The sequence below is a fragment of the Pseudochaenichthys georgianus genome, chromosome 14 (genome assembly GCF_902827115.2).
Source record: "Pseudochaenichthys georgianus chromosome 14, fPseGeo1.2, whole genome shotgun sequence".
Classification (NCBI taxonomy): Eukaryota; Metazoa; Chordata; class Actinopteri; order Perciformes; family Channichthyidae; genus Pseudochaenichthys; species Pseudochaenichthys georgianus.
The window spans coordinates 35,405,595-35,421,654 of record NC_047516.1 but is presented as its reverse complement, the minus strand read 5'-3'; the positions used below and the strand labels follow the sequence as shown (position 1 = coordinate 35,421,654).

At 43.9% G+C, this 16,060-nt stretch overlaps 1 protein-coding gene across 1 annotated transcript in view; it reads right to left on the bottom strand.

Annotated features, from left to right (window-relative positions):
• Positions 1 to 16,060, bottom strand: part of kirrel3a (kirre like nephrin family adhesion molecule 3a) — a 366,436-nt gene that overhangs the window by 45,955 nt on the left and 304,421 nt on the right. The window contains exons 7-8 of the mRNA XM_034098423.2: positions 6,887 to 7,035; positions 5,774 to 5,901 (exon numbers count right to left, since the gene is read on the bottom strand). Coding sequence (XP_033954314.1) covers positions 5,774 to 5,901; positions 6,887 to 7,035 — 277 coding nt within the window. The remainder of the gene's footprint in view (positions 1 to 5,773; positions 5,902 to 6,886; positions 7,036 to 16,060) is intronic.

Below are 16,060 nucleotides of genomic sequence, written 5' to 3'. Positions count from 1 at the left end.
CATTTATTTGCTGTGTCCCCATTTCCCATGGTAATATGGCTAATGTGTTTATTTATTATTTGTGGGGCAATTTAAATTTGTGTTATTAGGGCCCGAGCACAGAGCGCTAGGACCCAACGGCGTCCTAGCACGAAGTGCGAGGAACCTATTGTTATTGGAGGAATTCTTCTTATTATTATTAGTCGCCATTTTTCCTGTTTTTGAGGGCTTTAGGACGCTTCAAAAGTTGTATAATTTTGCACGGACACCAGGACCGGTAAAATTTGCAACATTCTGGAGTCAATAGGTTAAAATATTCCAACATGCTCGCTAGCGACACCAATCAAAATCCCATTTCGGAATAAATGTATAAAGTCGCACCGTAACTCCAAATGACCTGACATTTTGCACACATATCCGGGTGGACCTGCTCTACAAATAATCCTCTTGGAACCCTAAGCTCCGCCTACATTTTTTTTAATTTAAAGGAATGGTATGCTCATGACACTCATTTTTTAATAATTATCATCCGATAAAACAGACCAGTCTCTGCCAGTCTCTCTTTTTTTTTTTTAATCCGATGACATTATCAGTGATTTTAAACTGATTATATACCGAAATAACATCAACACTGTGGGCGCCGCCATTTCCCGGACGTAACGTAATCCATGCGTTTGGTTTTCGAAGACACGTTGATCTCCATGTTATTTACTGTAGTTTCTCTCTTCAAATATGCCTCACTGTATCGCGAAATATTGCCATAATTCGGATAGGAACAATCCACGGAATGCTCGGTTCCATCTGTTGCCAAAAGGTAAGCATAAGAAGTACATTCGGAGGCAGTGGCTAGCGAAATGTGGCCGGCCCGAACCGAGAGATTTACAGGCTCATGTATGCAGCGAACATTTCACATTTCCGGACGACTACTCTGAGAGTATGATCAAACATAACATGGGATTTAAAGAACAACCATTACTCAATGGAGATGCAGTACCATCGGTCTTTCTGGTGTCATCACCGACCAGGACACCAGTTCGGCCAGTTGAGAAATCGCCCTCTGCAAGTGTGAAGCGACGGAGGAGCAGAAGTAGTGCTCGGAGTAAGAATAAGGTATGTTATAGCGCATTTCCATTGCAGCGGCTAGCCCCGTTTTAACGTCCAGGCCAGGACAGTTTTTGGTGGCCTTTCCATATAGCGTAGTACCGGCTAGTGTGTATTTTACCCCAGTTTTTTCCAGCCCCATAAAATCGTGATTCTATGGCCAGGGACAACGAAGCTGAGTATGCTAAACTAGAGAGGGAATCGCTAGCAAGGGTGGTACTACATGCATACATATAGTATCTTATATCATCTTCCCATTATACACACATTTGGACTACCTATGTTGCAAATGTATTATCTTTTCAATGTACACACGGCATCTATTGCACGTCTGTCCGTCCTGGGAGAGGGATCCCTCCTCTGTTGCTCTCCCTGAGGTTTCTCCCATGTTCCCTTTAAACTGTGGGTTTTCTTCGGAAGTTTTTCCTTGTACGATGTGAGGGTCTTAGGACAGAGGGTGTCGTATTGTCATACTGATATGTATGGATGAATTCCCCCATCCAATCTCTTCACATTGGTCAAAACTTGTTCCTCTGCTGACGAGTCCGAACTGAAATACTCCACCATATTTCCGTGTGTTGACAAAGTGAACGCATGGATGACGTCACGACCATCACGTGACTACTGAAAATGGCAAACATGGCGGCGGCCAGACGGAATATACAGGTCTTGATAAAAAAGAGCTATAAAATCATTATTTACCGGGGAATATCGCTGATTTCTTCAGGGTATGGTTTAAACATAACGTTTCACTAAATACTGAAGTTTTGATTAATTATCTAATGAGTGGACCATTCCTTTAAATTAGCATCATGTTCAAAACAGTGAAATATTCACTTACATTTCAATTTTCAGTTTTTCAACAACAAACTTCGTATACAGTATCGGTGGAGGGTCAGACACATTACCGTAGAAAATTAGCATGTTCAGACGATAAATATTGCAAACCATTAATCAAAACGTACTCGCGAAAAGGCGGGACTTAGAAAGAAATGCTCATAACTCATCAACAATGTATCCAAAGATCACAGATTTTGGTGGATAGGTTCATTCTGTCTTGGGGAATAGGCACACCAAAGACTTTTCATTTTGGACTATAGGGGGCGCCAAAAACACCACCAATTTCTAACTCAAGAACGGACTCACAGACATTCTTCATGGAATTGCGGACATATTTGTAATTAGCTTCCATTAGCACCGCCCCCCAGGAAGTCGGCCATTTTGAACAATGTGCATTTTTCATAAAAAATGTATCTAATTAATTAGAGGCTTTGTAATTAATTAATCAAAATTAATCGCATTTTTAATCAAATATACATATTTGACCTGAGAACAGTGAGAAGCAATTTTCACATGGATTTTACTCCAAGTGGTCTACAGTCCAAGTGCATGACATTAAGGATTTTGGGAGATGGCCCAGTGGGCCATCTAAGCTAATTTACAGATGGCCCTGAGCCCAATAGAGATTGCCCTGAAAAATGCACGAAGGGTTTGGGGGCCTCCGTCCCCCTAGAATTTTTTGATTTTTGCAGGTCTTAGATGCTGTCTGGTGCATTCTCTAGACTGAATTATAAGATGAACCACCACAATATTATATCGTACAATTTCAATTTTATTCTTCATTTCACTTGTTTGTTTGTTCTTGTTTGTGTTTGCTCGCTTGCATGCCCTGCATGCAACTTAAGAAATACTTAAGTTGTTGGTCAAAACACTTTCCATCTGATGAAGGCAAATGCCTTCCCAGATGGAAAAAAGTAGAAAACATTACATTCAGTTATAACTGCCAAAACAAACATTATTTACACTATTATGGCCCCTGTTAAAAATGTTTGTAATGTTAACTACTGTAAGTTGGTCGAACGAATGCCTCCTCATCCGGAAGCTGACCGAGCAGACCCGAGCAGCAGTCGAGAGGAGCCGAGCGCATCCGCGAAGCACACGTCAGAGTTCCCGTTAGCCGGCAAATCTAAATATCTTCGGTCAAAATAATTTCCCTTTAGAGCAATACCGCTTCAGTTGCGCCACTTATGTGACAGACAAGAATAGTCAACTCTAATGTCTAACACGTAATGTGGAGAAAGAGATGTCCTGTATGGGTTGATTGTGCGTTGATCTGTTGGTAATGCCTCTGGCTTCCGGTGGGCATGTAAACAAATGCATAATGCCCACTTTGTGGCCTCATCCAGTTGCATAGCGACACTTATTGTGTAGTTGTCTTTTAATAAGCAGGTAGTCATATCATTAGCTAGAACTAGCTGGATCTGATCGATATGGACAAACGCGAGTGAAGTCTAATCTGACGGGAGAGAGAGATCAGCTGCTGCTGACGAGTCGAGACTCGACACGCAGCTCTGCATAACCACATGCAGCGGTGAGCGGAACAAAACACACACTTCAGGTTAGAATATCACACGTAGCTATTTTAATTACCTCTCAAACTACCGTAACTAGTTATAGATATGTTTAGTTTCACTGTCAGTCACTCATTACTGGATGAGCTGCATGATACTGGCATAATAGATTGCAGCAGGTGAGGCTTCATTGCCCGAGCTAAATACTAGATGATCCTTAATGTCGAGCCCTTAGCTAGGGAGTTGGTTATTTTCTCAGACGTGGACTTACTTATCCTGGCCCTGAAACCAGTCATCTAGTTGAGTGTGGGTTGGGTCAGGGTGTGGTTCCTTGCACTCGGAGTCGGGCTAACGTCCACGCTAGCTGCTACATGCTTTGCATGTAGGTGATACTTTATGCTTGATGTGCTGCGGTGATATGCACATTCTTTTTTGCATAATTTGCACACAACCGTGCTCTTATCGACGCTTCCATCCGTCCGTTTTTTAAAACAAAAGTTCCCATCCACGGGGCCGACCAAAGCGGTCTCATCAGCTTGTTCGTTCATGTTTGACTATTGTTCACCGTGGTTTGTTGTTGTTTGAAGTCCCATGCTGAAGTCATGAGCGTTAGTTGGTGCTCCAGTATAATCGGTACGCCTGAAACTCATCCAGTGAGAAACGTTCCGCTGTGCAAAAATAAGTGCGATTAAAATGCGTTAATTTTTTTAACGCGTTAATTTTTGTGTAATTAATTCACGCGTTAAAGTCCCGGCCCTAATTTTTAGTGTAGGACACTTGTGTATGTATAACATCTGAAGATGTGTAGTTTTATTCATGTTTTCACAGGACATTGCAATATTATTTCACATATTGTAGTTCTACACATTAATATCTGAGGTATATCCGTCATTTAATGGTAAGCTATTGAAATTCATATTCCATAGATGTGTCTCCCATCACCCAAAACCCCTGACTATTCTCTCAACTCAGTATTTACATTCTTTAATTCAAAGAAAATCAGTAATATCTTTAAAAACTACAAGTCCTTCTCTATAAGCTGTGCACCGTTATGGTGTAAATATAATCTATCTACCAATTGGATCAAATATAAAAGTCAGCCGAATTACTATTGATACTGCAAGGAGACGTATTGTGTGAAGATACATTGAAGATGTTATTTAATTGCTGTCATATTTAGTTTCGGTGGCATTTCTTCCAGTTTGTCCAAAGGTCTTCTAATCAGGGTTCTATAAATAGAGAACTACGGCAGATGTGTAATATTTAATGCAGCCGAACCGTGTATTACAATGGCGTTATGTGATGACTTTCAAAGAAAAAAGCAAGTATACTCAGAATAAAGTATTTTTTTCGAATTTCACATCGCATAAACACCATATCCCAAGGTCCATTGCATCTAAAACATCCAATCACCGAGCATCAATGATAGCTGAGGATTATGGGTAGTTCAATGTTTTAGCCTATCAAAACCTCTGAAAAAATAAATGTGTCTCTCAGAATCGAAAGTAAAAAATCTATGGGAAAAACACAAAAGCAGTGTACACAATTTATGTTGTGTAATTAACAAGGATAAACTGATGTGTCTTAGTGGATGAGTACTGCAGATATCACCGTGAAATCATTTGACAGTGAGGGGAATATGGTTTTATTATGAAAACTTCAAGACTGGAAATACAGTTTTCACCCGGTGAGGGTTGACGCTAACTTTACATAGGGGGAAAGACATACACGTTCTCCTGGCGAGACCTCAAATAATCTTCGTAATATCTATCAAACTATAGATCCTACACATCCACTGGACGTGGATTCTAAAAGTACAGTATACACTTCTCGCTAGAAATCTAATCAAAAAGCATTTTAATGGCCAAACTATTCTACAATTTAGGATTTTCCAGAGAGGGTTATTTGCCGCAAATTGTTGTTTCTTACACGACCACTAGAGGTGCTAAACTTGAAAACGTGACTATCGGTCGTAATAAGCTGTTGAACAATCGACCTATTTGGTCGTATGAGTTAGAGGACTTGTTGACACAAACACACACATTCAATGCAGTGAGTTACCTCGGATTATCTTCTAGCACATTCCACCCCTTGATAAGAAAGCTTTTGAAGAGGTAGTGCAAAGCCATGATCATCTAAAGACTCCCATGCAAACTATGATTGTTTGTATGCAGAATAAGCTCTCTGTGTGAATAGGCTGCTTGATCTTCAACTGAATCTTGATTTGTTTTGTTAAGTCTTCACATCTTATTCATAGACCAAGCTCTTGCTGTTTCCGATAACTGTTAAAATGGTCTCAATAAACTGTTGTGTACAATGCACTTGAGGTGAATACAACGTACCACTCCTGAGCCACGTTTCATCCAAACAATGGTCAGAGAGGGGTTTCCTGTCCATGCACAGTTAAAAACCGCATCAGATCCCAGGTCCACCTGCAGAGACTGAGGCTCCGCCGCCATCCGGGGCCCAACTGGAAGACATGCAAAAAAAAGATGTGTAATTATTTATAATTAACATTTAGGCAAACGTTACCTGAAGGATTTACAATATACTATATATTCATAGTCTTCTGTCAATAACTTGTAGGATGGAAGCTTTAACGTGTCGTAAGTGAATCCTTGATCAATAGCATCTCTACCAAAATGTTGGTAATAAACATATCAGAGAATCTTTTCTCGTAAATCTGTAAAAGGTTCTGTTAATAACAAAATATATCTATCTATCTTTGTAATCAAATAACAAAATGGTCTGTCTCTTTGTCTGTTTTTTGGACAGACGACAAAAGGTGTGGTTTTATTTTTCTGACATAATGATGTACTGTCTGAACCAAACCACCACCACCAATCCTACAGGTGGCATTGAACAATCTTATTTTGAATTGTACATGAAACCTATGGCTGATAAATATAGCATGTTGACTGAAACACAAGGTATTTTTTCAGTGGGAGAGGTTAACAGATGCAGCTTCCAAGCCTCATTTTGATTTATATAGTTAGTACTAACAAACACATAGCTACTTATTATGCAGAATGACATCATTGAACTGGCACTGACAGCGACTTCAGAAAATAGCGATCACATGCAAATTAGAAGGATGTTTACTGTTTCCACTGCAATGTGCTTTCCCATATAGGTTTTTGGATGTACATTTCCTAGAACATGCAATGACATTTTATTGAAGTAGAGGGTAGAGTATATATATATATATCTATATATATATTATTATGTTTATCTGTTTAGGTACAAATAGTACAGTGCACCCACAGTTTATACCCCCTGCATGACTTGTGAGTGGTTTATAAATGTTATGCTTCTTTCAATAATCAGAGGAATTATCAAGTTTCCTTACAAAACATAGCTGGGAAAACAAAGCAGTTGTTCATAAATGCATGTTATGACATATATATGTACACAAAACACATATGTGTCATGTATCTCAGCCGGTCTGCACTCACAGTAGACGTCCACGTTCCGGCTGATGTTGGTGTTGCCCAGCGCGTTGGTGACCTCACAGGAAACAGGCTCCGTGAAGAAAGAGTGATCCACAACGACCTCATAGGTGTCACCATGTACGTCTAAAATCCCGTTAATGCCTTTAGCCCATCTGAAATAATCAGAAACAGAGCAGATCAGTGGCTTAATCAAAGGAAACACATGTATATTCATTTAACAAAGTATTTTTCTATAAATATGAATCTGATGTGGACATTAGGATCTTTGGAGAGTCGGTTTACTCGGAGTCGTTAACATATATAACATATTTGATTAAGACTTAGCTCATATTTCTTTACATTACAATAATAATAACAATAATAATAATAATCATAATAATTGTAGTTTACCCAAAGCTGAATTCAATTATAAGCAATACAAAACAACCAGTCTTGACTGTGTTCAATTTTGGAGTACAAAAGAAAATTGTAGGCATCACAAAATAAATGACTGCATAAATAAATACAAAAATAAATGAATAAATATGGAAATAAATAAATACATTCTGGAATAAACAAACTAAATGAAAATAAATGAAAGAACATAAGCTGAAAATAAAAAACAAAACAAAAAACAGTCCTAACCCCAATTTAGTATAATGCATACGTACATTTATCTATAACACATTTATTACAGGTTGTAGGCAGCAGCAGGTAGTAAAGTGAAGTAAATCCAATCTGCTACCGTGCTGTTAACCTGTTAAGCCCCGAGCCTGTTTTTCAGGTCTCAGGCTCGAAAATGACATTCCCAGAACAAATGACCATATCTTCCCTTCTAAAAGGGTTACATTAATAATATTTTTTCGCAAAGCAAGGTTACACCTGTGAGTTGGATGTAGAAGTGTCAGAATAAATATAGATATTTTTATTTTAAAGTAAATTCAGATTGAACACAGTAAAAAAATGTAAATTATTGTGTCCGTCCAAAACAAAAATGTCTTATAGTGAAAAACCACCCTTGAATGATGGGATGGTAGACTAAAAGCTTTAGGAATCCAAACTACAACATATAATAAGTACCCTGTATCAAGATTGATGCAAAACAAGTGAAATTTGATCTTTTTAGAGAGATTTAGCAAAAAAAAACTTCTGGGGTCATTTGGGTGGATTTTCCATATCTCTGGCCCCCCTTGGTCGATTTTGATGATTGACATCTCTTTCTAACCATCAGAGCCAATGGAATCGAGGGGAACTCCCACATACACACACACATTACCAAATAAGGAGTGAGAGTGACGCATAGCCAAAACCGGAAGCTGCTATAACTCTGGTGGCTACCATTAGCGGCTATTACTCTCCGATTTGTACACACAAATGGAATAGAGAACTGCAGTGACGCGTCGTAAAACCCGGAAGTAAGTTAGCATTTTTAGTACTTCCGGTTCCTTCGTCAAAAAGCAATGCATTTTCTCCATAGGGTTTTGGAAAATAGCTCGAAATAAGGTCTGTGGTTGACACAAATTTAAGAGATAAATCACGTTTTGTTCTACGACATTAAATACATCAGCAGTGACCCCACTGGTGATTTTTGAAGAACGTGTCTGAAAAACGATGGTTGTTACCGAATGGCTGAATAGGACTACAGAAATTGTCGAGGCCGTTGTACGTCATTAAGCCGAACACGTACTGTAAACACTCCCGCTAAGTTTGTTTTCCCCCGTGTTCTGCTTGAAAGCAAGTACCTGCATGTCTTTAGTATCTGTATATCTATATCTGACCATTAGAATCTGTATTTTTGAAATTGTCGTTTTTAACACCGTAGTTTTACAAATTATAGAATAATTAATTACCAGTGTTTTCCAATTTTACTCGGCAGTTCGTTTCGTTAGAGCACGTTAGCTACGCAATGGTTTGTTGCTTTGCTCCGGGTTGCAGCCACAGATCTTCGCATGAAACGTGCTCGTTCTATCGTTTCCCGGCCAATGTTTTCCAAAGGAGAGTCTGGATTCGTGCCATGAGGTAAGCTGACGTTACATTTTTGTCCATGTCACGGTGAAATGTAAATGATGGGTAGTGACTGTATCGCCGTTTTAGAGATGGCGCTGATGAAAAGACCGCAACATAAGTAAAGATAATGAATACATCCTATTAAAACCTGTGTGGCTTATATGATAAGTCTAATTAGTACAAGCAGCATAAAGTTTCACCATGTAACTAAAGATTGTAGTCAGGGAACTCTAGGGTTACGTATGGTAACCCAGCTTCTATGAGTATAGGCGCAGCCCTCTAAGGCTATCGCTATTGGGTAAACCCCACTGCACGTGTGCAGCACTGACAGACTTATTCCACGCCCACCTACGACGTGGGCCCCACCTCCGGGCTCACTTCCGTATAAATAGGAAGTAGGCCCTCCAATCCGCTCCCACAGCTTTTCTTCAGCTATTCGCGGCACCAGTGGGGCCCGAACCTTAGAGGGCTGCGCCTATACTCATAGAAGCTGGGTTACCATACGTAACCCTAGTTCAATTTCGTATAAGGCTTCGCCCTCTAAGGCTATCGCTATTGGGTTAAGGGCGAAGCAGGATGTAGTCTACGCCCCACTGGTTCCGTCCGTTACCAGAAGCACAAAACACACCTACTCAGTTAATAACCCATGCCCATTTCGCCGTGCCTAAATGGAGCATCACGTTCCCAGGGAAGATAGCATTTCCAAAATGAATATTTCCCCATCAAGGAACGAAGGTAGGCTTACTCGGGCTACCTGTCGTTTAAAAAGTAGAGTTTTTAAGTCTTACTTGTTAAAAACGATCAAGAGAGGGGAGCAACGGCCGCTTTCTACATGCCGACAGGCAGGAGAGAGGCCTGCAATTTGGAAAATCCCCGATATTCCTCAATCTGGCAGACTATTCAGTACTGAGTGTGTCAGAGAGGAGTGGGAGACATCCCTCAAATAAAAACGAATAGGGTGAAGACCAAGATGCAGCAGTGCAAATGTCTTCCACTGTCATTCCTCCGAACAATGCCGTAGAAGTTTATATTCTCCTGGTGCTGTGCGCTTTAATGTTTTCCGGTGGATCCAACCCAGAGGAAACATACGCCTGAGACACCGCCTCACCCAGCCAGTGTGACAGGCGCTGTGCAGATAGAGGCTGCCCTACTGAGCGCTCTCTAAAATGCACAAACAGACGCTGGGATTTGCGTAAAGCAGCCGTGCGTGTAACATAGCATGCCAGCGCGCGCACGGGACAGAGGAGATGAGATGTGGCTTCTTCCTCTGATGTGTGAGGCGGAGGAAAAAAGCCCTCCAAAGTTATCACTCTCGATCTGAACGAGCTTGTGATCACCTTCGGCATAAACGCCGGGTTCGGGCGTAACACAGCTGAGCTGCCATCTCCTTGGATCTGGAGACATGACGGAGCCACAGAGAGAGCAGACAAATCACTCACCCTTTTAGCTGACGTCAGAGCCAGGAGCAGTGCTACCTTGGCTGACAGAAACTTCAGGGGAACTTGATCCAGCGGTTCAAAAGGGGCTTTACCTAGTGCGCACAGCACTACAGCCAAATCCCATTGAGGCACTAAAGCGCGTGATACTGGTCTGAGTCTCTGTACTCGTCGTAGGAAACGTTTTGTCAGCGGGTGACTAAACACTGTGCTGACCCCAAACCCTACATGGCATGACGAGATGGCAGCCGCATACGTTTTTATCGTGCTATGGGCCAATTTCCTGTCCAGCAACAGCTGGAGGAATGACAGCACGAGAGGCAGGGGACACGCCACGGGGTCCACGCCTTTTCCTACACACCATCGTTGGAACGCCGTCCATTTGGTTGTGTACAACGCCCTGGTGGACGCGGCTCTGGATCCCTGAATAGTCCTCACAACATCTTGAGAGAGGCCGAGCCCCTCTAAGTGTTCCCGTTCAGGGGCCATGCCCACAAACGTTGGCCTAATACTGGGTGACCGCTGATTGCTCCCTCCACCTGGGAGAGAGCATCCCTCCGCCACGGAATTTCCCACGGTCTCCCTGACAGCATCCGCTGCATGCAGGGAAACCAGGACGCTCCCGTGCGTTCCGGGGCTATTAAAGCCGCTACCAGTCGCTCCTCCTGCGGGCATACCTGTTTTTGTTGTGCTGTGGTAGTCATGGTGACTAGCCATGCCAGAGCCCTTGCCGCCGTTGCTCGTGACGCAACCCAAGGGGGGCCACACCCTAAAGGGCTGTGAAGGGGTCTCCACACGCTGCATCACACCCCGACTCTCATCCTGTCTCTGTTTATGAGAAGGCTCATAAACAGGACCCTGAGGCGGGTTTATGCTCCAACTTGTGTTTTTCACCTCCTGCGTAACAGCCGTGCTAGGCTTAATACGACTGTGTGTAGCCACAACTGAGACAGAGGAAAAATCGCGCTGCTTGTTACCCGTAAGAAGCGGCCGATTTAAATGTCAAGCCCTGCTGTCTTATAACCGACTGGTTAAATACTGCAGGCTTATACAGCGAGCCTAGCTGTTTGCTAACCGTTCGATTAGAAACAGCTGGCTCCACCAGCGAGTCCCTCTGTCTATTAACCGACCGGTTAACAGCAGATGAATTATGCAACAAGTCCCGCTGCTTTTTAATCAATAGATTAAACAACAAGGTTCTTCCTTCCCCTCCGACTCGCCGCCTGCAGATCCTGTCTCTGCTGCGAAGGAGCGGATACCTGGGACGGAGCCCCTGCCGCTGCCGAAGGGCGGTGCTGACGCCGTTGCTGCTCTCGCCGCTGCCCGCTCTGCCCCCGTTGAGACTGTAGCGGGGGCTGCGGATGCTGTCGTTGCTGACGCTGCTGTCGCTGCGGACGTTTGTCCTGTAGCCAGCTAGCATGACGCCTTATGTCGTCTGCTTGCTCTGAAGCAGACTTCATACTTTCCACCATGGTATGGAACTGTGGTCCAAATAGTCCGTCCGGACTAATTGGAGCCTCCAGAAGATCTTTTCCTGCACCCTCCGGTATATTCCCCTGCTGTAGCCAGAGATACCGGTGGACCTGTGTCGCCCATGCCGCAATCCGCGCCTGCGAGACTGCGACTGCTGCGCACAGGGTGAGTGCAGTACTGGCCGCCTTGCCTATCTCCTCAGCCTCCCCTGAGGACATAGTCTTAGACTGCTCCGACATTTCCACCATGGAGTTTGTGAGCAACGCTATGTTATTTGCCGCCGCTGACGCCTGGAAAGCACACTGGTGCATCCGGTCGTCTGTTTGGCGACAAACCTGTCTTTGGTGGCAGCCAGCATGGGTTGCCGTCCGGAAACCGAGCTGGCCTGCCTAGCCCCAAAGAATGCCGTGAGGTTCGGCTCTAGCGGAGGCACGGTCGGGAAACCCACGTCCGTGAGTCCCTCCACTCTCGTGAGAGGCACGTATGTCCCTATCGGAGACCTCATGGCTCCAGGGTCCGCTGCCGCCCCCTCCTGGTACTTCCTTATGGCCGGGAAGCGTGGCTAGACCGGGTCCCTCCTGACCCTGTGTACCCGGGAGAACACCCCGGACATATCATCCGGCGGCGAGCTCTCCTGAGCTAGGGGAACGGGGAGATTTCTCCATGCGGCCGCCTTGGATATAATCTCTGGCAGTTCCAGGAGAATCCCGCCAATCGACGGCAATGCCGTGTTGGCGGAGATAGGGATCACGGGATCATACACCGGACCTACACCGGTTTCCCTATCTGTCTCCTCCGTCCGGAGGGGAGAGATAATGGGGGAATCACCCGTTGATCCCTGTATGGAGGGGACGTAGTCGTCCGACTCGTGCCCTCCACTCTGATCCAGAAAGTCAATGGCTTTGTCCCCGGAGTACTCCTCCCGGACGTGCCAATCGTCCTCGGCAGCTGCAGCAGCGAGAGCGTCCGCTCTCTGCTGTCTGAGGGCCAGCGGGAGACGGGCACAATGCGAGCATGCTACCCCGGGAATGAGAGCAGCGTTCGCATGCTCTAATCCCAGGCAGGACTCACACTGTGAGTGCCTGTCAAAGCTCATGATGTAGCCCGACCCGCACACGAGGCAATCCCTGACACAGCCTTGACTTCCCTGTCCAGTCTCCATGTTAGAAAAACAAAGCTTTTTAGGAGGAATCTTTGTTTTTCAGAGGTAGCTCTCAAAAGAACCGTTTTTGCCTGTCAATGCTTCTGCAACGGAGTGCTGAAGAAAAGTAGGAGCTGATTGTAGGGCCTACTTCCTATTTATACGGAAGTGAGCCTGGAGGTGGGGCCCACGTCGTAGGTGGGCGTGGAATAAGTCTGTCAGTGCTGCACACGTGCAGTGGGGTTTACCCAATAGCGATAGCCTTAGAGCAGTGGTTCCCAAACGGTGTGCCGCGGCACACTGGTGTGCCGTGAGGCAAGTCCGAGTGTGCCGTGGGATTTTGTGACAACCATACGTTATTATTGCAATATACAACTACACAAAAATAATTATTTTTTAATTTACTATATCAGTACTTTGTAGGTTTATATGTACGTAATCTGCGCGACTTGCGCGTCCACATCTCCACTTGCAGTGCTGCATAAACATGGCTGAGTCAGCGATAACTCTCGAGGGGTGGAGGTATGCCCATTATTTTAAGTTCATCCGAAGAATAGACAGGAATGTGACGGTGAGGTGCAAACTGTGTCCAGGCCAGAAGCTGTTATCCACTGCTGTCAACATCACGTCAAACCTCAACAAACACCTGCAAAGAACACATGCTAAGGTGGAGCTACCGCACACGCTATTTGTTGTTTGTTTATATCACAGTCAGTTCTTCTTCTCTGTCTTCCGGTTGTTGCCTGTTTTGAATGACGCATACACACTACCGCCGCCTGCTGGTAAGGAGAGTTATTGCCACTCACACATGCGCAGTTCGTACGTGCTCGGCTGAAGTCTTTGCGGTGTCTGGTTCCAGTGTAACACATGGCCAACACGCAGGAGAACACGCCGACGCAACAGAGTGAGCAGAGATAGACTGCGCAAAATATACAGATAGCAGGAGACAGAGGACAGCCACGGTCAGATAGCAGGAGACAGAGAACAGCCATGGTCAGATAGCAGGAGACAGAGGACAGCCACGGTCAGATAGCAGGAGACAGAGGACAGCCATGGTCAGATAGGAAAACATTCAGGATCTGGATCAGTCTTCAATGGAAACTGAACTAAAGAGAACATTTGAAACTTTAGCAGTTGCGTGATCTGCCTGCAGGGAGGGGCAGGGAGGGGCGGGCCGGCCCTGCGAGTAAAGTAACGAGTTACTTTATGTAGTTGTAGAGAGTAGTACGAAGTAGTGTAATATATTACTTTTTTTTTTTTTAAAGTAATATGTAATATATTACCTTTTTTTAGTAACGACCCCATCTCTGCTGAAATGTTACATTTATAATTTGTAGTTCAGGACCATGGACAATGCAGCTTCCTTGCATTGACAGTTCTCTGTGCTGAATTTCCTTTGTCTCATTTTTAATGTTGTGACCTGTCTGGTTTGAATGAGTGTGTTGCTGCTTTGATGAAGCCTAATTTGATAACGTTTCAAATTAATTTCTGAAATATTTCGTTAATAAATATTTCATGAGTAATATAGTTGTCTTTGTCACATTTTATTTGGCATTAGTAAATAATTATGCACATTTACAGATATTTTACATGATATGAGTGATAACACGTGTTATAAGGGCTATGTTGCACAATAGGTGTGCCTTGAGATTTTTACTTGTCCTTTGGTGTGCCTTGGGCACAAAAAGTTTGGGAACCACTGCCTTAGAGGGCGAAGCCTTATACGAAATAGAACAGTTTGACATATTGAACTAATAACAAATCACCTCTAGCTGGCAGAGAATTCTCTGCTCCATAGCTTCTCTTGGACGTAACATCACATGTACATTTTACATTTATATTCAATTTAATATTCCATCCCTCACATACTTTTGTATATATAATAACTGCAACACAAACATTTCCCAAATTGGGATCAATACAGTAATATCTTATCTTAATTAATATAACTATTATAATTAGTGTAGCAGCTGACACCTATTTTCAATATGGATTAATCTACCATTTATTTCTTTAGTTCAATTTTCATCTATAAAAATGTCAAAATAGTGAAAATGTTCACGAGACAAAGTGCAAGATTATATCTTTAGATGTTTTGTTTTAGCCTATGTACTGTATGTCTTAATGCTCTTATATGTGACGGTGTGACTTCCATGAAACTAATATTTTATATCTTCGCAACAGACGAGCTGACAGGAAACACTCTAACAACCACAACATTGCAAAGGCGAGTACATGTAAATTAAAAACGATTTAAAATGTCTTCTTCTTTCTTGCAGTGAGGTGAAGCTGACCTTGCACTTGGTGCCAGTAAGGATGCTCCTCACGCAGGCTGAATGTTTCTCCTTCCTTACTGACACAGAAGCCCTTGATTTGCAATGCTTCACTAATTGTCATTTCCCTGGCTCCGTAGGGACACTTTACCTCCAGCACAGCGGACCCTACCAGACCATCTGGAGATGCCCCCAACACTCCTGATTGGGAGAGCCACAAACCTGACTCATGGACCTGCATCTGGGTTGCAGTGGTGAATGCCCTGACGCCCTCACATTCATTCATAGTCCCCCACTGTACAGACAAAACACCACCAAGGGTCTGTTGTTGCCCTAGCACCCTGGCAATAAGGGAAGCAGTCACACGCTTTGACCTCAGGACAGCTCCAAAGTTGCTGGCAGTCAACCTTCCTTTCCTGAACAAATGCCAGTTTGGGTTGGTTCGCTGACCAGTGTAGCCACCTGAATTGCCCTCTGTTGCTCCTCAGACAATGCCATGCTTGCCACAATTGCCTCAGGTCCCTGATGCCCAACAGATTTGATAATTTCAGGAACAGTAAGTGTTTCCAAGCTGCAGTGTTCCTCTTCTGGCTCGGGGGAGAGAAGCCAAGACATTCCTGAGAACCTGCCCCCGAGTCTGTCCCTCAGCCAGTCACGATCTCCGGAGGTGGGCTCTCTCTTCAGCGGGTTAAATTAGTTATTGGTTGGAGGAAATAGCTCCTCCACTGAATGCGTACGTTTAGCTGCCTTTGGCTTCTTCCACTGACAGGGGGTGTCAGTGCAGCTGAAACTGTGGATGGCTAATGAGCCGCATGACTGCATTTCCATTCTCCACGTGGGCATTCACATTCTGTGGAGAGAATTCCCT